This window comes from Bombina bombina, chromosome 6, assembly GCF_027579735.1.
Source record: "Bombina bombina isolate aBomBom1 chromosome 6, aBomBom1.pri, whole genome shotgun sequence".
Taxonomy (NCBI): Eukaryota; Metazoa; Chordata; class Amphibia; order Anura; family Bombinatoridae; genus Bombina; species Bombina bombina.
This window is the reverse complement of record NC_069504.1, coordinates 338,253,171-338,280,077: the sequence shown is the minus strand read 5'-3', so window position 1 is coordinate 338,280,077 and position 26,907 is coordinate 338,253,171. Positions and strand designations below refer to the sequence as shown.

Here is a 26,907-nt window from a genome sequence, read left to right as displayed (position 1 = left end):
AAATGCTTGGAATGGAATTTCAAATAAATGGTCTACTTTACATATGATTGTAAACATCATGGTTGTTTTTTAGGCTTCTACATCCAAATTAAAAAGTTAATGTTCAAAATGTACTAATTCCATATCCTTGCAGCCATGCTATTAATTTAAACCATTAATACAAGACTTAACAAAATATAAGCTCTGCAATCCCAAAAAAATAGCAGTGAAAAAAACTTTATGTTGCAATATTTTTTATAGTATCAGATTAACTAACAACTAGATTATGAGTTTTCCATTATGACTCAAATAGCATCGTTATGGGCCATAATGCCTCATTTTCCCTAAAGCTGCTATTACAAGTTTCTGTAGCGCCACAAAAATCACCATCTACGCTCAAATCCATAACGCTCTCCCAGACCAGTAGTTATTGATATATCGTTACCCAAAACATTCACGAATCACTTCAAAAATATTATACAAAGTACACTTACACTCAAACACTCTACAATTTTTTTTTTATATATAATTTATTTTGAGAAAGAAAATATAACGGATAAAAGATACGAGATCTCGGGTGTTGCACAAAAAACAATTTTACATTGACTTACATAGACATACATGAACATACTCATTTAGCTACGTACAAATATCATCACACACATACAGAAATCAATACATACAAACAATATACAGCACATTGCGTACACAAAACATTTTAAATATAAAATTATCACGATTTCAGTACTTTTTCTCAGAATGGCATGACGTCACTCACTTAACGCTCAACAGCGGTGTTGGAAGTTTTTTCCATGCAATTTCTAGCCTCCATTGACTTTTATGGGGAACACATGCTCGTGCACGCGACCGGCCTCTTTCCGTAACGCAAGAGAGATTTTGATCTTTGAAAACTTGTAATGGCAGCATTATAATTGTGGCTGCCATTCATTCTTGCGTTTGTCCCGCAATGACAAATCGTAAAAAATCTTTTAGGAAATTACATCAACAATAAATCACAATCAATTCTACCATCACCAATACGAAATCTGTTTCAAGAATTAACACATTTAAAAACGGACATAAAAAATACTTTAAGATTTCATGATTCAGAAACAGTAGGCAATTTTAAACACTTGTCTCATTTACGTCTATTATAGCATTTCAGTTATTCTATTTCTATGCTTTGATGAACAGCATATCGAGATAGGCTCACCAGATGAATGATGGGCTGCATATACATAAAAGGTTGTTTAACATTGGATTCTCTCTCTATCATGAAAGATAAATTATGGCTTTAGTGTCCCTTTAACATCACGATTTACTCATAATATAACATTAAGAATTCAGTATAATTATAAGATATCCTTAGAAAATATTATAGTTGTCGCTTTTTTGGAAGGAACAATAAATGTGGCAGAGAATCACAATACATACATATATGTACATAACACGCATCACACAACAACAAAGCACAAATTTATCTTTTTAATCATCACACAATAAGAATGTTGCAAAATACAACAGAACGAATATTTGCAAACTAGACAGGCATGTTGCTAATATGAGGACATCATTCTAAGTTTCAACCATACAGATTCCAGCATTAGGGCTGTACCGCCCCTTTCATCAGTTTCTCATTCACTATTACATATACGTAGACGAGAGGTTGGAAGATCATTATTTTTGCGATTTCAATGGGACACGTAAAATATTGAAATCTCGCCAATCACTTATATATAATATTATAGATGTCAGCAGTTACTTTATCGTTTTGCAACAATATTGCAGCAACATTGATCGATCAGATTCTATGCCATGTCTGTGCACACATTATACACAAGTATGCACTTTCAATCATGTTAGCGTGGACGTGTGGTTTTTACTATAACATCACGTTTAATAAGTATTTGTTACGCATATGAACAAACATTTCGAAAATGCACTGTATATGTTACATTTTACACAAACACTTTCACATTTGGATTTATTGGGGAAAAACAAAATTTCAGCAAACTGCTCTGAAAGCATTTGCGCCGCTCACATACAATCAAGTGTATATAATCAGCAATTATTACGAACACGCTACCATTGGACATATTGCACTATAAATCCCCCAAACATGGCCAAAGCGTCCCTAGTGATCGACATTGTATCAAATCGCTTTTGTGTTTTTGCATACCTTGTTACTCCTTGTGCGTTTGCTCTACTGTTTGGCTTTGTGCTGCTTGGCTTTGCAAATATGTATAATCCGCAGTTAGATTGTGTAGGTGCGTGGGGAATGTCTGATTAGAGGTCCTCGTGCTCACAGGGTGAGGCCCACCTTGGAAAACATGAGCGACTTTGAGGTTTTTGACAAGTATAGGCTCAATCAACAGCGGCTCACGAGCCTTTATAAAGTACTTGAACCTTACCTGAAGCCACGCAAACGTATGCGGACTGCAATCCCTGGCATGACCAAGATGCTATGCTGCATACATGTCCTGGCCTCCGGAAGCTTTCAATCTGGAGAAGGGTACATGCATGGGTTGTCCCAGGGTACCTTCTCTGTGGTTATTGAAAGGTTTCTGAACGCCATGGTACGAGTTTGTAAGCTTTACATAGGATTCCCTCAAAATGAAGACGATTGGAGGCGACTCAAGAGTGAATTCTATGCAAAAGCTGGAATGCCCAATGTTTTGGGAGCAATAGATTGCACCCACATTGCGCTGCGTGCTCCAGCAGATGATCTCCCCTTCCGAAATCGCAAACATTTTCAGAGTCTGAAAGTGTAATTCGTTTGTGACGCACCGATGAGGATTAAGCAGGTGTGTGTGAATTTCAGTGGGGGGCAGTCATGATGCCCGTATCCTCAGGCAGTAGTCACTGTGGCGGCAGTTTGAGGACGGACAGTTTCCCCATGGGTGGCTGGTTGGTGAGTACTTTTGCACAGCATGGTTAAGTAGTTAGACAATTGCCAATGTAATGTTCGCAAACAGTTGTGTTTGTGTAATGTGCAGCTATAGGATGCCCTTTAGACATTTTCTGAAAGAGACAAATAAATGGTTAGTTTTAGCGAAAACCGCATATGTAGCAGGTCATAGCTTAAATTTGCAGATATAGGATGCGCTTTAACCATTTGAGGCCTATTTATCATATGTCTGTCGGACCTGATCCGACAGTGCGGATCAAGTCCGACAGACATCACTGAATGCGGAGGAGAGCAATACGCTCTCCGTATTCAGCATTGCACCAGCAGCTTTTGTGAGCTGCTGGTGCAACGCTGCCCCCTGCAGATTCACGGCCAATTGGCCACCAGCAGGGGGTTGTCAATCAACCCGATCGTACTTGATCGGGTTGAATTGTGGCGATTCCTGTCCGCCTCATCAGAGCAGGTGGAAAGGGTTATGGAGCAGCGGTCTTTAGCTTGATAGGCCCCTTTGTATGTAGCAGGTCATAGCTTAAATATGCAGATATAGGATGAAAGAGAAAAAAAAAAAAAAAGAGAGAAAAAAAAAAAAGAGAGAAAAAAAAAGAGAAAGAAAAAAAAAAAAGAGAAAGAGAAAAAAAAAAAAGAGAAAGAGAAAAAAAAAGAGAAAGAGAAAAAAAAAAAAAGAGAAAGAGAAAAAAAAGAGAAAGAGAAAAAAAGAGGGATATCTTCCATTTCTCCCCGAGATGGCGTGTCACCTTCTGCACCACTCTCATGCTTGGGTGAAGGAGGAGCCTGTTTGTGCTGTGTTTCCTCCTCCCCGGCCTCAGATATTAGCACACAGTTTCAAATAAAGCTGTAAATGTTTTATATTTGAAAGTGTATTAATGAGGCTGCCTTCGTAATTCAATTGTAACCAAAAGCAATCAATACGATTTACGTATTTGCAAACCTGTCTTTCTGACATCTAGCTGGTCAATATGAATTTATTTTTGTGTGCGTCTTAAATATGTTTAAATGCACACCTAATCTGTAGGCTAAATACTAAATGTGATGGCTTTTCTTCAAATCCAACTTTCTCAAGGTAGTTCTGAATGCGTTTCCGTAATAATGTTGAAAAAAGCGTAATTGCGTTAGTCATAGCCCTAATTTCTTTTGCGTGTGAATGGGTTACGAGGTGGATGTAAAGAGATTATTAAATGAGCTTATCAGCAGATGAGAGGGGCAGGTTCCCAGTATCAATTCCTCCTTCGATCCCTACTATGGCCACCTCGGAGATGTTTGGACGCATGTCCTCCCAGCGGCTGTATACAAATGTCTGTTCAGGCCTGCCACCAGTCCCTGCATGGTATTCATTCTCCCTTGACATCTTCTTGAGTTCACTTCTGCAGTCCCGGTAGCGGTGCTGTATTGATTTGACATCCCTCCTGAACTCCCCCACTGCGTTGACGGCATCCGTGATCTCCAGCCACAACTTTTTCTTCTCTGAAGGGGTGGTCTTCGGTGCCTGCAGCCTCCTAGCCTTCTCCATATAGGCTGCTATAAGGACCTCTTTCTCCTCTGTGGTATACCTCTCCTCCCTCTGCCTGGGCTTCCCCTGTGATGTGAGCCTCTGTTGTCCGAACTGTAATGAGCCCTGTCTGCACTCCTGCCCTACACCACTGGGCCCAGCAACTTGTTCACCCACCCCTTCCTCTCCAGTTCCTCTCCCCCTCCCTGTCCTTCTCTCCTGCATAACCTGCTCCCTAACCTTCTCCATAACCCGCTGCGTAAAAAGCTCTAAGAGCTCCTCACTGATCTCCTGCCTCGGCTCTCCCCTAGCCCTCCTTCCCGCCATACTCGTTAAAAATCTGAAAGTGCCCAAATGAAAGGTGGTCAAAATAATGAACTAAAAGTAAAGTGCTCAAACTGAATGGTATTAAAAAAATAAAAAAAATAAATAGGGTAAGGGGTATTAACAGATATATATATATATATATATATATATATATTATATATATATAATATATATAATATAATAAAAAAAAGGGGAGTGGCTAGGCAGCGGCCATGAAAGGTCGCAATATCTTGTTCCTGACGGGATCTGCTCAATCCGCAGATTAAAGCAGAGATTCTGCATTATACAGCACTAACAATCTCATCTTTGACTTGTTAAGGGTGAGCAGCATTGATTGATATTAAGCCTGCAGAGTTTATGATCGATAGGACCCAGATCTGGCCCGTTGAGTTCCTAGGCGGCGGCCTTACCACAGGATATCGACCCCCCCCCCCAGTGAGCTGGGGTATAGCAGTCCACAGTTGACTGTCTACTTTTCTGATAAAAGGGAACCGTTTATCTGGATATATATAGTGCTCTTGGGTGTGCTTGGGAAACGGAGCCGCATAAGAACTATATTTAATAAGAGATAACAAACATGGAAAATGGAGGCCCTCAACAAATGGGAGCGTGACATGATGCAGCACATAAGCGACCACTACCGGAGTTTAGAAGTTGAGCTGTGCAGACTTTTTTTGGAGACCTGTACCCGTTGTAGCTCCCCCAAGTGAAAGCAGTGGAGAAACTATGCCACCCGGATTGGACCTCCCGAACATCAAACTCCTGACTGCCAAGGGAAATGGGGACCGAGCTGCAGTGAGTCGTTCACAGGTAATAACTACACGGAGCGTTTGCTCCCTTCATTCAGGCCGGAACACTGCAAAGAAATCCCCACAAGATTTAGAGAGACAGCGATGGGCCTGTTTTGCATACACATTTTTTTATACCCCTGGCCTGCTACCCTCTAATAAACTGCCCAAAACTATCACCAGAACATGGGAGGAAGCTGAGACACAGGGAGCAGCCCGCTTCAAATTTGCCCAATCTGACAATCACAGCCTATTACCTTCTAACCACCCCCTCATGACTGATCGGAGCAGAAAGAGTACTGAGCAGGAAGCACTTAACCTCCCAAAACAGAGGCTATTCTGCAACAAGCTGCTCAAAAGTAATTGTCGCATGGAGCGTTTGCTCCCTGTGTTCAGGACGCCGTAACGAAAAAAGCTCTCCGCATGATGACCGGCAGGGAATAGGTTAAGGAGGGCCGAAGCCCTGCAGATGAGACTCATTTCTGAGACTGTCAGGCTGGACATAACTAGGAGAGTCTCCCTAATAATATTGCAGGACGACACTGTCAGATCAGGTCTAGGTGATTGATAAAAACTAGACATATACAAGCCGATACTGTTATTCAATGATGACTGTTACATGTTTGGAATATTTTTCCCATTTAAATTTTTTGGTTTCAGCACATCAATTGAGCTTTGGGTGCAATGGGTTTAGAGTGTAAAATCTATGTCAATTATATGTGTACTTGGTTTTTGATAAGCTGTTCTTTTGCTATTTTGAAATTTCTTGATTGTCTCCCTAACACAAACTGGGTCTGTCCCATAGTCATATTATATTAAGGTGAGGAGGTTTGCCAGCTAGGCTAATATACCCCTATACACTTCTTTATTTAGCTAAATTACGCAGTGTTTGCCTGCTCATTCTCATAGTCATAACCCTAGACACATGTAGCATTCCCTTATTTACATAAATTAGGCTCTTGATTTACAAGTATGGTGGGTACTGATTTATGAGAGGTAACTTCACCTTATCTTATGCTGATGGTGGGCTATCTGCGGCCGGGGTGGCGCACCAGGAGTATATCCTAAACGCCTTTAAGATACCAACAATTATGGCTATGGTTCTGTAGATAGGAGGCATCATTCTATTGAAACCTCATATTTTTTCCTCTGGCAATGAAAATGTGTGATCATATTAGCAATTACTTTAATGCATTTTTGTTGAATTTTCCCTACTCACTGACATAGGATAGACGTGTCAGACTATATTCCCTATTCCTTTAATTTTAGTTATGAGGCCCTACTATACCTACCCCTCCCAACTATCTAACTTTGAAAAGTTCATAATGATGGTTTCCTCATCATTCTTATTAATATATCAATATTTCAACATAGCTCAACCTAAGGGTTTTGTATCAGCTTTCCAGTTCTTAAAATGATCCTGAACCCTATTAAAAAAAAAAAAAAGATTAAATGAGGGAATGTAAACAATAATTTGTTGTAAATCAAATAAATTCTAACTATGGGATTAAAGGGAATGGGGTATGGAGTGTGTGTGTGTGTAGTGCTAATGATATGCATATGAATGTATTGAATGTGTTTGCGTGTAAATGTGTTTATGTAATGTACCATAAAACAGCACTCGCACACTCACCCAGACAAACTCTCACTCTGTCACCGGCAGGCCCATTTATCAAGCTCCGTATGGAGCTTGAAGGGCCGTGTTTCTGGCGAGTCTTCAGACTCGCCAGAAACACAACTTATGAAGCAGCGGTCAAAAGACCGCTGCTCCATAACCCTGTCCGCCTGCTCTGAACAGGCGGACAGGAATCGCCAGACATCAACCCGATCGAATACGATCGGGTTGATTGACAGCTCCCTGCTGGCGGCCGATTGGCCGCGAGTCAGCAGGGGGCGGCGTTGCACCAGCAGCTCTTGTGAGCTGCTGGTGCAATGTTAAATGCGGAGAGAGTATTGCTCTCCGCATTTAGCGAGGTCTTGCGGACCTGATCCGCAGTGTCGGATCAGGTCCGCAAGACCTTTGATAAATGGGCCTGTAACTCTCACTAACTGTAACTCACTGTCTCCACCTCTGGTATCTCACTAACTCTCTCTAACTAAATCTCTCTGGAAAAAGCAATACAGTCAAGGAAGCCATGTTTCTAGCGTGCTATGTAAATGTAAATGGTTAATGATGTACCGGTATGCAAATTAAACGAGGTCCAGGTGTGCTTTAGTGAAGATTTGTATGTGTGCAATATGGAGTAGTTTTAATTTGTGCATGCTCATATGGAGTTTGTAAATGCACATATGTATTTGTGGAATGTGTATAATGCGATGATGTCATAGTGATCGTTTTGCATAACATTCTCCTAATTTAGTATCCCAAAATCTAAATGCTGATTTCTGTTCTGATTCTGTTCGTATAGTATTTTTTTTAATTGTTGTAAATGTTTATTTTTTAATAATGTTTTCTAATCGGCAACGCAAATGTTTTGTTTGTGAATCAGTGTCCAATTCTTTTTTCATGTTGTTCCGTGATGCAGATCGCAACGTATTTTCCGATTCCTCGTTTAGTGTAAATGTTATGTAGTATTAGTTGTAAAGGATTGTGAATGTTGAATGCGTATGTGCTATGTTGCGTGAGCGATTGTTGTTTGTACATTTGATCTGATTTGTGTTCGTGTCCATGATGTTGTATGCATAATATGACAGAGCAGTGTGTAGTTCTCACGATATCAATTGTTAGAAGAAAAAAAGTCTGTTCTTCAAATTAGCCATAGAATGAGAGCTGCTTAAATCCTATTGGCTGATTTGAATAGCCAATAGCATTTTAGGAGCCCTATTTCCTATTGGCCGATTAAAATTTCTCAGCCAATAGTAATGCAAGGGACGCCATCTTGAATTGCGTCCCTTGCATTGAAGATTCAGTGTACGGCGGCGAACATATGAAGAGGATGCTCCGCGCCGGATGTCTTCAGGATGTACCTGCTCTGCGCCTCCAATGGTCTTTTAAGGGCCATTGGTAGTTTATTGTAGGCTAGGTTTTTTATTTTGGGTGGGCATTTTTATTTTGATAGGGCTATTAGATTAGGTGTAATTCTTTTTTATTTTGGATCATTTAGATTTTTATTTTTTTGTAATTTAGTGTTTTTTGTTGTTGTAATTTTTGGTTTTAGTGTAAGGCAGGTTAGGTTTCATTTCACAGGTAAGTTTGTATTTATTTTAATTAGGTAGTTAGTAAATAGTTAACTATTTACCAACTAGTCTACCTAGTTAAAATACAAACTTACCTGTGAAATAAAACCTAACTATTAGTTATATTGTAGCTAGCTTAGGTTTTATTTCACATATATGTATTTAGTTAATAATTGTAAATTTAGTTTAGCGCTAGCTTAAATATGTTAAAGTTAGGGGGTGTTAGGGTTACGTAAGGGTTTAATATAGATTTTTGCGATGTGGGGGGCTGGCGGTTTAGGGGTTTATAGATTTATTTAGTGGTATTGATGTGGGAGGCCAGAGGTTTAGGGGTTAATAACTTTATTTAGTTGCGGCGATGTCGGGGAGCAGCGGAATAGGGGTTAATAACTTTAGTATAGTGGCGGCGATATCAAGAGCGGCAGATTAGGGGTTAGTTTTTTTTAGGTGACGGCGATATCGGGAGTCGCAGATCAGGGGTTAACATTATGTAGATGGCGGCGATGGCGGTGGTGGGCAGATTAGGGATGTTTAAACTTGGTTTTTATGTTAGGGTGTTGTTTAAACGTTAGTTTTCTTTCCCCATAGACATCAATGGGGCTGTGTTACGGAGCTTTTCATTCCACCGATCGCAGGTGTTTTTTTTTTCCCTGACACCCTTCTCCCATTGATGTCTATGGGGAAGAGTGCACAAGCACGTCAAACACAGCGCTCGTTTTGTGTGCGTATGGAGCTCAACACAGCCATAACGCACGCACAAGCCGGGTTTTTCTAAAACTTCAATGGCCGGTTACAGGGGGGTTAAATAACGAAACTTTTGTTGCGTTCTTTACTTTCCCCTATAGCGCTCAAACTCGTAATCTAGGTGAAAGCGATTTAACCTCTTGAGTATCTGGAAACACAAAGTTCTTATTAAACCTTCGTCTAGCTTTTACAGGTGTTCACTTACCCCCAATAAAGCTAGCTATTATCTACTCTGAACAAATAGGAATCCTTTAATTGAAAACATCAATTTTTTTATCCTGTACAACTATTTTCATTATATGATAACATTTACCCTACAAATTTATCTTATTCAAATGACTATCTTTAAAATGTACCTAAAACTGGACTTTTACTTTAAATATAGTTTGATTTTTAAAAGATCTCAAATAACTCCCCACAAGAAACTCTCCCCAATTCCTTTATTATCCTTCTGAGAGGAGTCAGATGATGTTTCTGTACTTGTCAGATATGATGTACTGTAAGGTTTCTTCACCAACATAAAGCTAACACTACTTATCCTTCAATCAATCAACACATCAGCCAAAGTGTCTGATGAAATATTAAATCCATTTCACGAAAGTTATTTATACTTTATAAAAATGTAAAGACATTTTGAAGAAGTGTTTCTTGGCGTATATTAGTAATGTAACAATCAATATACGTTTACAAGAATTAGCTTTAAAGACCAATGCTCTTTATCTTTTGGAGAACATGTCCTCCAGGTTTCAAATTCACAGGACGAAAGGCTATAAAGAAGCCCCCCTATATAATATATCATAAGAGGCCTCATTTGTACAATTGCCTTTGTATCATAGCTGTCAACTGATGACTATAGGAACTATAAACCAGAAGCTTTATTTTGTAGCCAGGGCCTAGAGAACCTTGTGTGTCTGAGATAATTGCAGATATTTAAAAAAAGCTGAGAGTTGTCTGGTGTAAAATAGATAGCAAATTGTAAAAATCTATTTTGTATAATTATGGTGCAAGTCTTTTTCTTTAGTTTTCTTACTTCTAATAATTTTTACTATAAGCGAGTTATAATATACATATGTTGTCACTCGTCTGTGAAATCAGTATTTCTGCATGTTTAAAATAAATGTAATATTTTTAGAGTTTATAATTTATTTCTACTCATTCTCTGTATAATTCTACTACATTTAAAAGGGACATATTACTCTATGTAGAAAGGAAGATATTTTCCCTTAACATGTCTCACAATATTAATTGCTCTCTGTGAACTATCCTTCAGCTACAGGATGAAGCAGATTGGCTTTATTTAGTTTTTCATCAGTGCTGATGTCACATTAGATTTTGCTGAAATTTTATCAGATTTCATAGTAAATTTCATTAACCGAATAGTAAAATAACGGATTGTTCCTGTACATGCCAGTTGCACTCTCCGTTGCAAGTCCCGGGACTAGCATCCTGATTGGCGGCTTAAAGTTCCTTTACAATGGGATGTAGCTATTGAGGAAATTGTGAGGTAGAATATCTTCCTTTTTTTACATAGGGATGATCAGGTGATATTTTGTAGTCAGCTTTTTCATGCCTATGCTGCATCACTTTTAAATTTAAGTGCTTCAACAATTGGGTATCATTCTAAAAAGTTTGGGAAATTCTGCAAAGCTATTTTCTTAGAAAGGCACTAGTCTATTGAAAAACCTGATACGAATTGTGTCGGTATGCTGAAAAAGTACTTAAAGATTACTTTCTGTTATAATTTTTAAGCTAAACAACTATCATATTAAAGTTAATAAACATTAATTAAAACCTACTGACCTATATTTTTCTCCAAAACGAAGTTTCATAACGTTCTAAAAGTTATCTTTTTATTCGCCGATGATGTCACGTTATCCTGCCCACTATTTTCGGCACTGCGTGTTCAAAATACTTAAACCAATAACTTTGTGTTTAAAGCGCCATTTTGAAACCTAGGTATTGTAAACGGATTGGTACAGAGCAAAGGATACCCACGGAGTGGGTTTGGAAAACAATTACATTTGCAGACACGATTTCTGATATACGGTAGAGATATGTTAATGAAATGCTATTGATAAAAAGCGTATTTGGGTAGTTAGTTAGTTAGTTAGTAACAGGCATAGAAAATATTTACTTACAGTGGCCCTTTAACTTTGCTTTATTATATAAACTAGTCAATAAGCCTGCCCAGGGGGCAGTCTAATTATTTTTTTAAAACTACAGATGTAGAAACAACGTATTTTGTAGCTCTTTTTATATAAAAATTTAAGCTACATGTGTAGCAATACTATAGTTTTAATGGACTACTATCTTAAATATATCAAAAATATTTTCCTATATAATAAACTACAGATATAGGACACACTCTAATTGGACAAACTACTGCCCTAAATAAATACAAAATTTCTTCTCTTTAAATTATATCTACTTTAAGTATATTTCTTTATATACAACATTTTTAGTAAAACAGGCATCACTTCTAGTTATTAATTTCCCTATAATGTAGACACTGACACAGAAAAAAAATAAGCATTAATAAAAATGTCAGGGTCTACATTATTTATACAGTCACTATGCATTGTGACTGAATAAATAATGTTTAGACTGAGCCGCCCCCCAAAAATAAACCTAACATTTCTTAACCTATATTTACGCCTACCCCAAAAAATTGCAATTAAAACTAAAAATTAATAACCACTTAACCGTCAACCACCGCACATCGCAATAAACTAATTACCCTATTAACCCCTAAACCGCAAAACCCCCACATCGCAATAAACCCAATTACCCTATTAACCCCTATACCGCAAAAATCCCCACATTGCAATACACCCAATTACCCTATTAACCCCTAAACCGCAAAATCCCTACATCGTAATAAACCTATTTAACTTATTAACCCTTTAAACCGCCAAAACCCACAACGCAAATAACTATTTACATAACCAAGTACACTAACCTAACACCCCCTAACCTAACAACCCATTAAATAAACTAATACATTCTAAAGTTCCAAAAAAAAAAAAAAAAAAAAAAATAAGTTTACAAAAAAATGAAAAAGGCTAACATTACAGAAATAAAAAAATCAAAATTACCAAATTTAACAAAATTAAACCTAAATCCTATGAAAATAAAAAAGATCCCCCAAAAAATAAAAACACCCCCTACTCTAAGAATAAACTACCAGTAGCCCTTAAAAGGGCTTTTTGCAGGGCATTGCCCCAAGATAATCAGCTCTTTTAAAAAAAAAAAAAAATATACAAAGTCTCACCTAACATTAAACCCCCCACCCCCCAAAATAAAAGAACCTAACACTAAAAAAACCTAAACTACCCATTGCCCTAAAAAGGAAATTTGTTTGGGCACTGCCCTTAAAAGGGCATTTAGCTCTTTTACTGCCCATCCCTAATCTAAATAAAAAACCCCCTCCCCAAAAAAACCTTTAAAAATACTAAATCTAACCCCCAGGTTGGTACTCACGGTTCCTGAAGTCCGTTGGAGAAGGTCCTGTTCCAGGCGGTGAAGTCTTCTTCCAAGCGCAAAACTCTTCTTCTTCCAAGAACATCCCACGCGGATCGGTGCTGAAGACTGAAGACCGCAGAGCAGAAGACCGGTGACCCTGGAGCGTGGAGGATCCTCTTCATACGATCTCCGCCGTACACTGAATAGTGAATTCAAGGTACGCGATTAAAGATTTCCTATTGGCTGATTTGATTCTTCCAATTCAAATCATCCAATAGGATGAGAGCTACTCAAATCAGCCAATAGGATGACAGCAAGTGAAATTTTATTGGCTATTCAAATCATTAGTTTAGGTTATTTTGGTTTATTTAATGGGGTGTTAGGTTAGGGTACTTAGTTATTTAGATAGTTATTTGCGTTTTGGTTTTTGTCGGTTTAAAGGGTTAATAAGTTAATTATGTTTATTGCGATGTGGGAGTTTTAGTTGTTGATTTTGTAATGCTCTGTTTGCCTTCGCTGCATCCCAGTGGATTCCGAAAATGGCAGGGTTCTGAAAGGTTTATTGCGATGTGGGGGTTTTAAATACTTTAATGTGGGCGATTAGTTGTTGCTTTAGTAATTTAGTAGCTTTAGTAATGCTCCGTTTGCCTTCGCTGCATCCCGGTGGATTCCGAAAATGGCAGGGTGGTTTTGTCCTCGCTCTGCCAACATTCCATCGCGGATGAGTGCGCAACTGCCGACGGACATTACAAACGCAATTATAGTATAGATGGTAAAATGCAATCAGTGCAAAAGTATACAGTATATGATAGATTTATACAGCCTTTTATTAGTGTAAGTGGTAGGGCATCTAATGAGTAGGTCTACTACTGGATAGATAGAAATTTTATGTCAAAAGATTTGCCATCATGCAAGATATGCTATGTGGATTTCTGTTAATTTGATACAGCACTGGCTAAAAGCTATTATGAGAGTAGTAAGACTTTTAGGTTTGTGTGTGTATGTATGTATGTATGTATGTATGTATGTATGTATGTATATATATATTTTTTTTTTTATTTCACAGCTTTTGCTTAGATTGAAAATAATAAGTAAGAATTTCTAACATTTTACAGTAGCTATTTTTAACACAAACGGTAACGTATTAACAAAAAGGAATTCTAGAAGGAAAAAAAAAAAAAAACCCACACACAACACCTTTCAGTAGATTTCTGTAACATTGTTAGATATTCAAATGAGTATGATATGAAATATTTTGGCAGGTCTGCAAAAGTTAATATAAGAAAATTATAATAATTTTTAAAAGAATATGATTTTTACAAGAACTTTATTCAAGAGTCCAATTTGCTATATGTTACTTATGTCATAGGAGAAAATATGCTATACTATAAAAAATGAAAATTTAAAGAGGCAAAACAGTGGCTACGTTATCCATTTCATAGTGAAAATAAGGAAGCATTTTACTTTAAATAAACATAGTTACCTAGGTTTTAACAAATCTTTATAGGCCCTGCCAATTACTCCTTAATAAAAAAAAAAGTTGTGCTGAGTTGGAAAACAAATTCTGCAACATGCAGTGCCAATGATAAAAATGTGGTACTTCATATCTCATCCCTGTTCTTGGAAATATATATAATTTTAGTCTGTTCTGTAGGAGAAAAAAAACCATTTTGCACTAGGTTTGTGAATTGTTATATTTTTATAAGGATTATAGAGTACCATTTTAAGATTAAGAAGAAAGATGCATATCAAAAGCAGGAATATACCATATTTAAATGAAGATATACGGGCTCATGCAACACAGCTGAACAAGAACTTCTGAAATGCAAAATGTAACAAAAATTAGCAAACTCCCAAAAGAAAGCCACAAACCATGTTTAGCAGCATAACCAGTAATTAGCTAAGTTCTGCAACACTGAAATTTATACATGTGAACCAAACTGGAAATAAGTATTATGTGTACTAATATGAATATGTTTATTAATAGAGTGGCCAAATAAATAGTATACTGGCAGTCTAACATAGAAATTACTACCTGCTCCCTATTTCTTATGTGTTATCAATCCTTGAATTGTAATTATATACCACTTCTGTTGCACTTAGAAAAAAATAAAGATCTTATTACCTTACCCACCCAATCTACATTCAATAAGACCCACTGATGAGAACAGCCTATCAGAAGCTTCATCAGTAAAAGAGGACTGTTCTTTCGGTTACATGTAGGTTAGCCTGTCAGCTTGCTGCCATAGGAGACTGCATGAACTAGTGTATCTGTGCAGCTAGCGCCTAACTTTCTCCAGCAATGAGAACCCTTGTATGTGTAGTTGGGACTTAAACACATAGGGTCAGGTTACAAGTGGAGTGCTATTTAACACTCCTATTGGAGAATTAAAGGGACACTAAACCCAAAACATTTCTTTCATGATTCAGACAGAGAATACAATTTTAAACAACATTCCAATTTACTTCTATTATCTAATTTGCTTCATTATTTATTTAGATAGCCTTTATTAAAGAAATACCAATGCACATGGGTTAGCCAATCACATGAGGCATCTATGTGCAGCCACCAATCAGCAACTACTGTGCATATCTAGATATGCTTTTCAGGACATAATATCAAGAGAATGAAGCAAATTAGATAAGAGAAGTAAATTAGAAAGTTGTTTTAAAGGGACACTCAATGAAAATTAAACTTTCATTATTCAGATAGAGCAGCCATTTTAAACAACTTTCCAATTTACTTCCATTAACTAAATGTGCACAGTCTTTTTATATTCAAACTTATTGAGTCACCAGCTCCTACTGAGCATGTGCAAGAATAAGTGTGTATGCATTTGTGAATGGCTGATGGCTGTCACATGGTACGTGTATGCATTTGTGATTGGCTGATGGCTGTCACATGGTACAGGGGGAGTGGAAAAAAGACAACTTTTAAAATTGTCAAAAAAAAATAATCTACTACTCATTTGAAGTTCAGACAAAGTGCTATTGCATTGTCTCGTTATCTTGCATTTGTTGATTATGCAAATGAACTGTGTTGACTGGTCCTTTAAATGGTATTCTCTATCCGAATCATGAAAGAAAAAAAAATAGGGTTTAATGTCCCTTTAACTCCACTAGAAGTAAGCTAAAATTTGCGCGCGTATGAGTTGAAAGTAAACTATTTTCCCTCACGCGCACAAACATCTGCGATAAACCCATTATCGCTAACGCGTAACTGTTAGAGCTCCACTCATAATCTGGCCCATAGTATGTGCTGAGATTGAAGATAATTAGGTCACATGTGGACAGGTTTGCCCTCATTCCAATCTATCATAATTCCTGTGAGAAACAGGTAACGTTTTGCTTCTTTATTAACCATTAGATGAACTGCTGTTTAAATTAGTAATTGGTCTTATCACTATAGTGTGCGAGATATATCTATCTCTATCAAGAACATCTGCTGTACTAAAACTATAAGGAACAGGAATGTTGCTGCTTTTTCAATGTCTATGTTTTAATTGTTGGCAGGCGTTTTCAGAGACCAAAATATATGTGGCCACTGTAAATGTAACATGATAGCCAATCAAAAGGGACATGAAACCCAAATTAGTTTTTTCGTGATTCAAATAAATTATTCATTTTTAAACAACTTTCCAATTTACTTATGTTGTCAATTTTGCGTCATTCTCTTGGTATCTTTTATTAAAGAAGCAGCAATGCACTCCTGGGAGCTTGCTGAACGCATTTGTAAGCCAATGAAAATGGGCATACAAGTTCAGCCACCAATCAACAGCTAGCTTCAAGCTCCTGAGCCTATCTAGATATGCTTTTCAGCAAAGGCTACCAAGAGAATGGAGCAAATTAGAGAATAAAAGTTAATTGGAAAGTTGTATGCTCTATCTGAAACATTCGATAATTTGACATGAACAATAAGATAAACGGGCAGAGAAAATTAAGCAATAGTTGAAAGGATAGGTAGGGTCAAGAAATTATTTTTCCTGAAGTAATAAATATATTAAGTCAGGAAAAGTTAGAGATAAAGGAGACATTAAAATATGTAAGTTAAATTGGACAGGGGGCTGGATATTGCATTATTTTTTTCCTCATTAGTTCTTTATAACAGAGATGCTGAAGTGTTTTAACTTCTAGAATATTTCTCATAATACATCTCACAGAAAATGAAAACCTGGGTGCGACAAATAGTGTTATTAAATGGAGACAGGAGTTTAAACTGCAAGTAAAATTACCATAATTGCTGATAAGAAAAATAGTGTTTACTTTTTTTTTTTTTTTTATCAAATAACCATCTACGGATGGGAAGCTCCGCAAGATGACTAAAACCTCCAACATACTAATACCAAAAATAAAAAATAAAATTCAGGAATCAAAGAAAAGTACATAATGTATCAAATATGAGTAAAAAATCACATACCTTTATAACAAAACAGAGGAATGTATTATTGGACTTGCGGTTTTATTTAAAAATATATTCATAAAAATAACCTTGAATTAATTTTATAACATATCTGCTTATCGCCCTATTGGAATAGGTTTCTTTCTTTGCAATGCGTCTGTTCTCTACTACATATATCCATTTTAATTTAACATAGGTTTTATGGACTTGTATCCATAATCCAGGAACCACACATTGGTGTATATGTAATTCTAACATAATTTACTATGCATTTTTAGTCATAAGAACTTCAGTGACTTTCATCATTACTAAGAAGTGTGTGCCTTTTAACCATGTTTAAAGGGACATAAAGGTGTAAAAAGAAAATGTTCTAATGTGTTCTGTGCAGGCAATAGTGCAATATTAAAGTGATTGAACTATGGGTAAAGGTGAAGTTTAGCATACCAAATTATGTAACAATGTTACATTGTATTTCAGCATGTTATATATTTTATTTAAAAATTTAATCGTACACTTTACCATGGGAATTACTTCAGAAAGGTAAGGGGAGGGGGCAGAGACCATGGATGGGTTCCCAGGAGCGGCTGCGGGCAGGTATTGGAACAGATTGTTCTGTTCCAATATCGTTCTTGGGCACCGCTAGAGCCACTTGGAACGTATCTATGGTCCGTCTGTACCCCTCACACAAACCGATCTGTCCCAATATCATTCCCGGGCGCCGCAACCGCCACTGGGAACCTATCCATGGTGTCGTCGTCCCCACAGCGGCATTCCCTTCTCCTTCCCTCCACGTGTGGTACCTTCCAGCCATGCGCTGGAATTTGGGACGCTAAACTCCACCTTTACCGAACTATGTGTTTAAATGAGGGTTAAAAACAGTTAAAGCCAGCTGGGAGCAAGCTAAACACATCTGTCGAGCTAATGACAAAGAGGCTTTTGTGTGTAGCCACCAGTACCCAGTTAGCTCCTAGTAGTGAAGTGCAGTTCCTCAGCCTACCTAGGTATGCTTTTCAACAAAGGATAACAAGAATACAAACTAAATTTGATAAGAGGTTTAACTGTACCTTTTTAAAATAAATCGAATAACTATGCATATCTCTAAATATATTTTAAGGGTGAGAGTTTATTCTTTAAGCAATGATACCATAGGAATTTTAGGATCCCTTGCTCCATCTAAAATATTCTGACACCCTTGGGTGTCTCGTCACCCTGAGAATTACCCACCTCTCATCCTGTCACCGCCTCAGGGAGTATGTAGAAAGCCCATGCCGGGCCTCATTCTCTAGCAGAGAGGTGACATAATTAGGGACACGCTACTCCAGTGCAGTTATTTACGTGCTTGTCAGATTCAGTGACCCAGTACTGTGCCAGCCACACGCTGTACGACCAAGCAGAATGACTGCGAGAGAAGTGACACTGGACCGAGTGACACGGTCTGTTCACACCATCATTACAGGGTATAGCAATGAAAGAAATGCATACTGAGGTGCCACCAGACCATGACACAAGCATAAGAAGGGGGGGGACACGGCCAATAAAAGCACAATCAGAAATGGACACAAAAACTAATAAAGTTACAGGAACAAAAGCAAGAGCGCAGTAGCCTGTGCGCAAGTGACCATATTTGAGCCCCTTCTTCCTCTGGCAGTGCCAGCCCACTCACCATTGATGCTCTTCTTCGCCTCACTGTACTGCGTATTCAGATACCCCTTCATGTCCCCAGACTTCGGGCCCCCAGAGTAAGCAGCCAAGCGTTGCCAGCCATGTGGTGGCCTCTTACCCCCTGTCAACTCCTTGCCCACCGCCAGGGCAAGCCGGCAGCAGTTGCGAGTGAAGGGCACAGACATGATGTGCAGTGCGTGTGTGCAGCGAGCTTGGCTTTATATAGGCGGTGCGGCCTGGAGTCACTTCCTAGTGACATCACAGGGAGGGGTGGCTGCCTCTACAGGCAAGGGGATCCCTCTGTGGGCTGGGCTCTTGGGAGGCAGGCTAGGTGACAAAGGGGATGGTACTGGTAGAGTTGCTATGTAGTGTAAAGCACGATACAAATTATTAATAGGTTTATTTTGATGTTGCCACAATTCATTTTTGCTTTTTAAATTGTTTGATTTTCACTACCCTCAGTTTTGGAGTATTAAACAGGCATCAATCATCATGATTTACTTTATTCAAATCAGATCTGCCTGTGTGACATAGTACAGAAAATCGTACTGTAAAATAAATAAAAATAAAAAAATATATATTTGCACATCTCTAGCACGTTTGCAATATCATAACTTGTTTTGTTATTTATAAATATTTTACAACTGTATTCAAGAGGCCAATTTGCTAAATGCTGGTTGTATCCTAGCAGGAAATATGCTATAAAAAATGAAAATAATTTAGAAGCATAAAAGTTGCTACCTTATACAATTCATAGTGAAAATAGTAGGCATTTTACTTTAAATGAACATAGTTACCTTACAAAAAATGGAAAGCACTCTGCTGTCTCCATTGTTTTCCACTGCACTTAGACTGTGTACTCTTGTGCATTACTCAAGGACACACTTTGGATTGTTTGAGAGCTACTACATAATGCACAGAACTGTTTGTTAGAATTATTGAAAACACTGAAGGGAGCAACAGATTGTTCATTTTGTTTTGTTTGGGGGGGTTTTAAGAGCTCATTTAAATAAAATTGGTCAACTTTTCAATATGAAATAGCTTCTGCAGGAATGTAGTTTTTCACCTGCTCATCACAAAAGGATACATACTTAGCTCAAGGAGCAGGCATTCATCATGATAGAGATAGCACATGCAATTTAAAATAACTTATATTATTAATTTTGCATAGTGTAAATATATTTGCTTAGTTCTCTTGGTGTATTTTGTTAAAGAGTAATCCTAGGTGAGCTCAGGAGTGTGCATGTGACTTTAGCCATCTAGCCATACTATTTGCAACAAAGTTGATAGCAATGTAGTACATAGTTACAAACTCTGCTGTGGTAGAGTGCCTGATATATTATTTTGCAACAGTGTTCGTAACTATGTATAAATTTGCTATAAACACTGCTGGCAGATGGCATGTGCACGCTCCTAAGCTCACCTAGGATTACTCTTTAACAAAAGTATTGATCTCACAATGTATGTGGCTTTACTTCTGCTTTCTTAAGTGCCACAAACCTGCTAAATGCTCACAGGCTGAGAAACATGTACAGGAAAATGTTTACTGTTTAAAAATATAGATAATCACTTTATTACCGATTCCCCAGTTTTGCATTACCAACACAGTTATATTAATATACTTTTTACCTTTGTGATTACCTTGTATCAATGCCTCTGCAGATTGCCCCCTTATTTCAGTTCTTTTGGCAGACTTGCATTCTAGCCAATCAGGGCTGACTCATAAATAACTTCTCTGGCATGAGCACAATGTTTATCTATATGGCACACATGACCTAGCAATATCAAGCTGTGAAAAACTGTCAAAATGCACTGAGATAAGAGGTGGCCTTCAAGGGCTTATAAATTAGCATATAAGCCTACCTAGGTTCAGCTTTCAACAACGAATACCAAAGAACAAAGCACATTTGATAAGTAAATTGGAAAGTTGTTTAAAATCTCATGCCCTATCTGAATCATGAAAGTTTAATTTTGTCTTGTCTGTCCCTTTAATCCCAGAGAGAACAGGAACAATCCAGCTGCAGAGCAGAGGGGAATATTCTTCGTTAACTTGTGCTGTCAGCTACATAAGGAGATGGAAAGACAATCTCTCCCAGAGTCACTAAAACTAGAACAGGCTCTTGAGTCACGCCTAGATCTGATGCAGCTTATTCCATAACACTCATCTCTCCATTCTGAGTACAAAAAGTGCAACTGAAATACATAAATTGAAAAGACTGGATACCAGAAAAATACAAGGGACACTTTTCAGCCTCCAGTCTTTATGGATAATGGATATTAAAAAGTCAAAGTACATATTATTTATTGCTAGTCAAGCTACACAAGTATTAAATTGACATTTTTATAAAAAAAAAATGCCCAAATCAATTATTTGACTTTGACTTGTGAATTAATTACACAGTAACGCCTTTCTTAACTTATGGAGCACACCACTGCATACCGCATTTACTTGATCATGCTACATAGAGATTATGGTTGTCCATGGGGGCAAGAGGGGTCAAATATGGAAGGTCACTTGACCTAATAGATAGCATGTGGTTGCTGTAAAACTTCTACAACTCATATACAATGGTTTAGAGTGATAAAAGGGTGAAGGAGCAGAAATTATGTCTCTTTATAACAAAAATTAAATGTTTTAACCATGAGAGCACTACTATTATAGAAAAGATCCTCCTCCTCCTCCTATATATATACAGTGGGGCAAAAAAGTATTTAGTCAGCCACCAATTGTGCAAGTTCTCCCACTTAAGAAGATGAGAGAGGCCTGTAATTTTCATCATAGGTATACCTCAACTATGAGAGACAAAATGTGGAAACAAATCCAGACAATCACATTGTCTGATTTGGAAATAATTTATTTGCAAATTATGGTGGGAAATAAGTATTTGGTCAATATCAAAAGTTCATCTCAATACTTTGTTATATATCCTTTGTTGGCAATGACAGAGGTCAAACATTTTCTGTAAGTCTTCACAAGGTTGTCACACACTGTTGCTGGTATGTTGGCCCATTCCTGCATGCAGATCTCCTCTAGAGCAGTGATGTTTGGGGGCTGTCGCTGGGCAACACAGACTTTCAAATCCCTTCAAAGGTTTTCTATGGGGTTGAGAGCTGGAGACTGGCTAGGCCACTCCAGGACCTTGAAATGCTTCTTACGATGCCACTCCTTCGTTGCCCGGGCGGTGTGTTTGGGATCATTGTCATGCTGAAAGACCCAGCCACGTTTCATCTTCATTGTCCTTGCTGATTGAAGGAGGTTTGCACTCAAAATCTCACGATACATGGCCCCATTCATTCTTTCATTTACACGGATCAGTCGTCCTGTTCTCTTTGGAGAGAAATAGCCCCAAAGCATGATGTTGCCACCCCCATGCTTCACAGTAGATATGGTGTTCTTTGGTTGCAACTCAGCATTCTCTCTCCTCCTAAACACGACGAGTTGTGTTTCTACCAAACAGTTCTACTTTGGTTTCATCTGACCATATGATATCCGCTTCTGGATCATCCAAATGCTCTCTAGCATACTTCAGACGGGCCCAGACATGTACTGGCTTAAGCAGGGGGACACGTCTGGCACTGCAGGATCTCAGTCCCTGGCGGCATAGTGTATTATTGATGGTAGCCTTTGTTACGTTGGTCCTAGCTCTCTGCAGGTCATTCACTAGGTCTCCCCGTGTGGTTCTGGGATGTTTGCTCACTGTTCTTGTGATCATTTTGACTCTACGGGGTGAGATCTTGCTTTGAGCCTCAGATCGAGGGAGATCATCAGTGGTCTTGTATGTCTTCCATTTTCTAATTATTGCTCCCACAGTTGATTTCTTCACACCAAGCTGCTTGCCTATTGCAGATTCAGTCTTCCCAGCCTGGAGCAGGTCTACAATTTTGTTTGTGGTGTCCTTCGACTGCTCTTTGGTCTTCACCATAGTGGAGTTTGGAGTGTGACTGTTTGAGGTTGTGGACAGGTGTCTTTTATACTGATAACAAGTTCAAATAGGTGCCATTAATACAGGTAATGAGTGGAGGACAGAGGAGCCTCTTAAAGAAGTAGATACAGGTCTGTGAGAGCCAGAAATCTTGCTTGTTTGTAGGTGACTAAATACTTATTTTCCACCATAATATGCAAATAAATTCTTTCCAAATCAAACAATTTTGTCTCTCATAGTTGAGGTATACCTATGATGAAAATTACAGGCCTCTCTCATCTTCTTAAGTGGGAGAACTTGCACAATTGGTGGCTGACTAAATACTTTTTTGCCCCACTGTAATTCCAAGTAATAGATCCGCACTCGCTGGACTTTAAAAAAACAATAGTTTATTGTGTACAGTGAGTCGGGGAGCCAACTTTCCCCTTCATCATATACAGTTGGGCCCATACGTTAACATACCCTGGCAGACTTTATGATTTCTTTGCCTTTTTTCAGAGACTATGAATGATAACACAAAAACTTTTCTTTCACTCATGGTTAGTGTTTGACTGAAGCCATTTATTATCAATTAACTGTGTTTACTCTTTTTAAATCATAATGACAACAGAAACTACCCAAATGACCCTTATCAAAAGTTTACATACCCCAGTTCCTAACACCTTGTATTGCCCCCTTTAACATCAATGACAGCTTGAAGTCCTTTGTGGTATTTGTGGATGAGGCTCTTTATCTTCTCAGATGGTAAAGCTGCTCATTCTTCCTGGCCAAAAAGCCTCCAGTTCCTGTAAATTCTTGGGCTGTCTTGCATGAACTGCACGTTTGAAATCTCCACAGAGTGGCTCAATGATATTGAGGTCAGGAGACTGAGATGGTCACTCCAGAACCTTCACTTTATTCTGCTGTAGCCAATTACAGGTCGACTTGGCCTTGTGTTTAGGATCATTGTCATGTTGGAATGTCCAAGTACGTCCCATGCTCAGCTTCCGGGCTGATGAATGCAAATTTTCCATCAATTCTGACTAAATTTCCTGTGCCTTTGTAGCTCCCACATCCCCAGAACATCAGCGATCCACCTCCGTGTTTCACAGTAGGAATAGTGTACCTTTCGTCATAGGCCTTGATGACTCCTCTTCAAATGTAGCGTTTATGGTTGTGGCCAAAAAGCTCAATTTTATTATCAGGCCAAAATCACCAGGGTATGTAAACTTTTGATCAGGGTCATTTGGGTAGTTTCTGCTGTCATTATGACTTAAAAAGAGTAAACACAGTTGATTGCTAATAAATGGCTTCAGCAAAAGACTAACCATGAGTGAAAGAAAAGTTTTTGTGTTATCATTCATATTCTCTAAAAAATGGCCAAGAAATCATAAATTCTGCCAGGGTATGTAAACTTATGAGCACAACTGTATATATCTATATCTATATCTATATATATATATATATATATATACACTGTACACACACACAAATATAATATAGGGAGATAAACTACTAAATAATAAAAATCAGAACAATTTTAATTACTACCTTGAAGTATGTTAGACCGCACAATAGGTAGTGGTGCAGACCCTCAAGATAATTATTAAAACAAGCCAAAAAAGAAAGTACAGGATTATACAGCTTAATCCTGAAAGTAAGGGAACTCAGCATAAACACAATTGTTAAAGGGACATAAAACCCAATTTTGTTTTTTCATGATTTAGAAAGAACATGTGATTTTAAACAATTTTCCAATTAACTTATATTATTTTATTATTTAATTTGCTTCCTTCTCTTGCAGCAAATAATGTAGGTTCTAGCTGCTGATTGGTGGATGCATATATATATATATATATATATAAGATTGTCATTGGCTAACCAATTTGTTCAGTTAGAAACCAGTAGTGCATTGCTGCTCCTTCAACAAAGCATACCAAGAGAATGAATCGCATTTGATAATAGAAGTAAAAAGAAAAGATGTTTAAAATTGTATGTTCTACCTAAATCATGAAAAAAAAGTTTGGGTTTCATGTCCCTTTAAGTTGGTAATGGAACACACATCACAGAAGAAAAGACAATTTGAGTTGAAATTACACATTTATTCAAATCAAGATGGATAATAGCTAGATGAGCATATCAAACAAACTAATCACCATCCAATATAAGATGTTTGTCTTATGTTGTCTTTTCTTCTGTGATGTGTGTTCCATTACCAACTTAAAGGGACATGAAACCCATATTTTTTCTTTCATGATTTAGAAAGAGCATACAATTTAAAACAACTTTCCAATTTACTTCTCTTATCTAATTTGATTCATTCTGTTGATATCCTTTGTTTAAAAGCATATCTAGATAGGCTCAGTAGATGGTGATTGGTGGCTGCACATAGATGCCTCCTATGGTTGGCTCACCTATGTGCATTGCTATTTCTTCAACAAAGGATATCTAAAGAATGAAACAAATTAGATAATAGAAGTACATTGGAATGTTTAAAATTGTATTCTCTATCTGAAACATGAAAGAAAAAAACATAATTTATGTAAGAACTTACCTGATAAATTCATTTCTTTCATATTAGCAAGAGTCCATGAGCTAGTGACGTATGGGATATACTTTCCTACCAGGAGGGGCAAAGTTTCCCAAACCTCAAAATGCCTATAAATACACCCCTTACCACACCCACAAATCAGTTTAACGAATAGCCAAGAAGTGGGGTGATAAGAAAAAAGTGCGAAAGTATAAAAAATAAGGAATTGGAATAATTGTGCTTTATACAAAAAAATCATAACCACCACAAAAAAGGGTGGGCCTCATGGACTCTTGCTAATATGAAAGAAATTAATTTATCAGGTAAGTTCTTACATAAATTATGTTTTCTTTCATGTAATTAGCAAGAGTCCATGAGATAGTGACGTATGGGATAATGACTACCCAAGATGTGGATCTTTCCACGCAAGAGTCACTAGAGAGGTAGGGATAAAATAAAGACAGCCAATTCCGTTGAAAAATAATCCACACCCAAAATAAAGTTTAAATTATAAGCAGAAGATTCAAACTGAAACAGCTGCCTGAAGTACTTTTCTACCAAAAACAGCTTCAGAAGAAGAAAACACATCAAAATGGTAGAATTTAGTAAAAGTATGCAAAGAACACCAAGTTGCTGCTTTGCAAATCTGATCAACCGAAGCTTCATTCCTAAACGCCCAGGAAGTAGAAACTGACCTAGTAGAATGAGCTGTAATCCTTTGAGGCAGAGTTTTACCCGACTCGACATAAGCATGATGAATTAAAGATTTCAACCAAGATGCCAAAGAAATGGCAGAAGCCTTCTGACCTTTCCTAGAACCGGAAAAGATAACAAATAGACTAGAAGTCTTTCGGAAATTCTTAGTAGCTTCAACATAATATTTCAAAGCTCTAACTACATCCAAAGAATGCAATGATTTCTCCTTAGAATTCTTAGGATTAGGACATAATGAAGGAACTACAATTTCTCTACTAATGTTGTTAGAATTCACAACCGTAGGTAAAAATTTAAAAGAAGTTCGCAACACCGCCTTATCCTGATGAAAAATCAGAAAAGGAGACTCACAAGAAAGAGCAGATAACTCAGAAACTCTTCTGGCAGAAGAGATGGCCAAAAGGAACAAAACTTTCCAAGAAAGTAATTTAATGTCCAAAGAATGCATAGTTTCAAACGGAGCAGCTTAAAGAGCCCCCAGAACCAAATTCAAACTCCAAGGAGGAGAAATTGACTTAATGACAGGTTTTATACGAACCAAAGCTTGTACAAAACAATGAATATCAGGAAGATTAGCAATCTTTCTGTGAAAAAGAACAGAAAGAGCAGAGATTTGTCCTTTCAAGGAACTTGCAGACAAACCTTTATCCAAACCATCCTGAAGAAACTGTAAAAATTCTCGGAATTCTAAAAGAATGCCAGGAAAAATGATGAGAAAGACACCAAGAAATATAAGTCTTCCAGACTCTATAATATATCTCCCTAGATACGGATTTACGAGCCTGTAACATAGTATTAATCACAGAGT

At 37.7% G+C, this 26,907-nt stretch overlaps 1 protein-coding gene across 1 annotated transcript in view; it reads right to left on the bottom strand.

Annotated features, from left to right (window-relative positions):
* The window catches only part of NT5DC3 (5'-nucleotidase domain containing 3), a 163,277-nt gene extending 144,139 nt beyond the window's left edge, over positions 1–19,138 (bottom strand). Inside the window, exon 1 of the mRNA XM_053719250.1 lies at positions 18,955–19,138. Within this exon, the coding sequence (XP_053575225.1) occupies positions 18,955–19,138 (184 nt within the window). The remainder of the gene's footprint in view (positions 1–18,954) is intronic.
* Between the last annotated feature and the right edge of the window lie 7,769 nt (positions 19,139–26,907).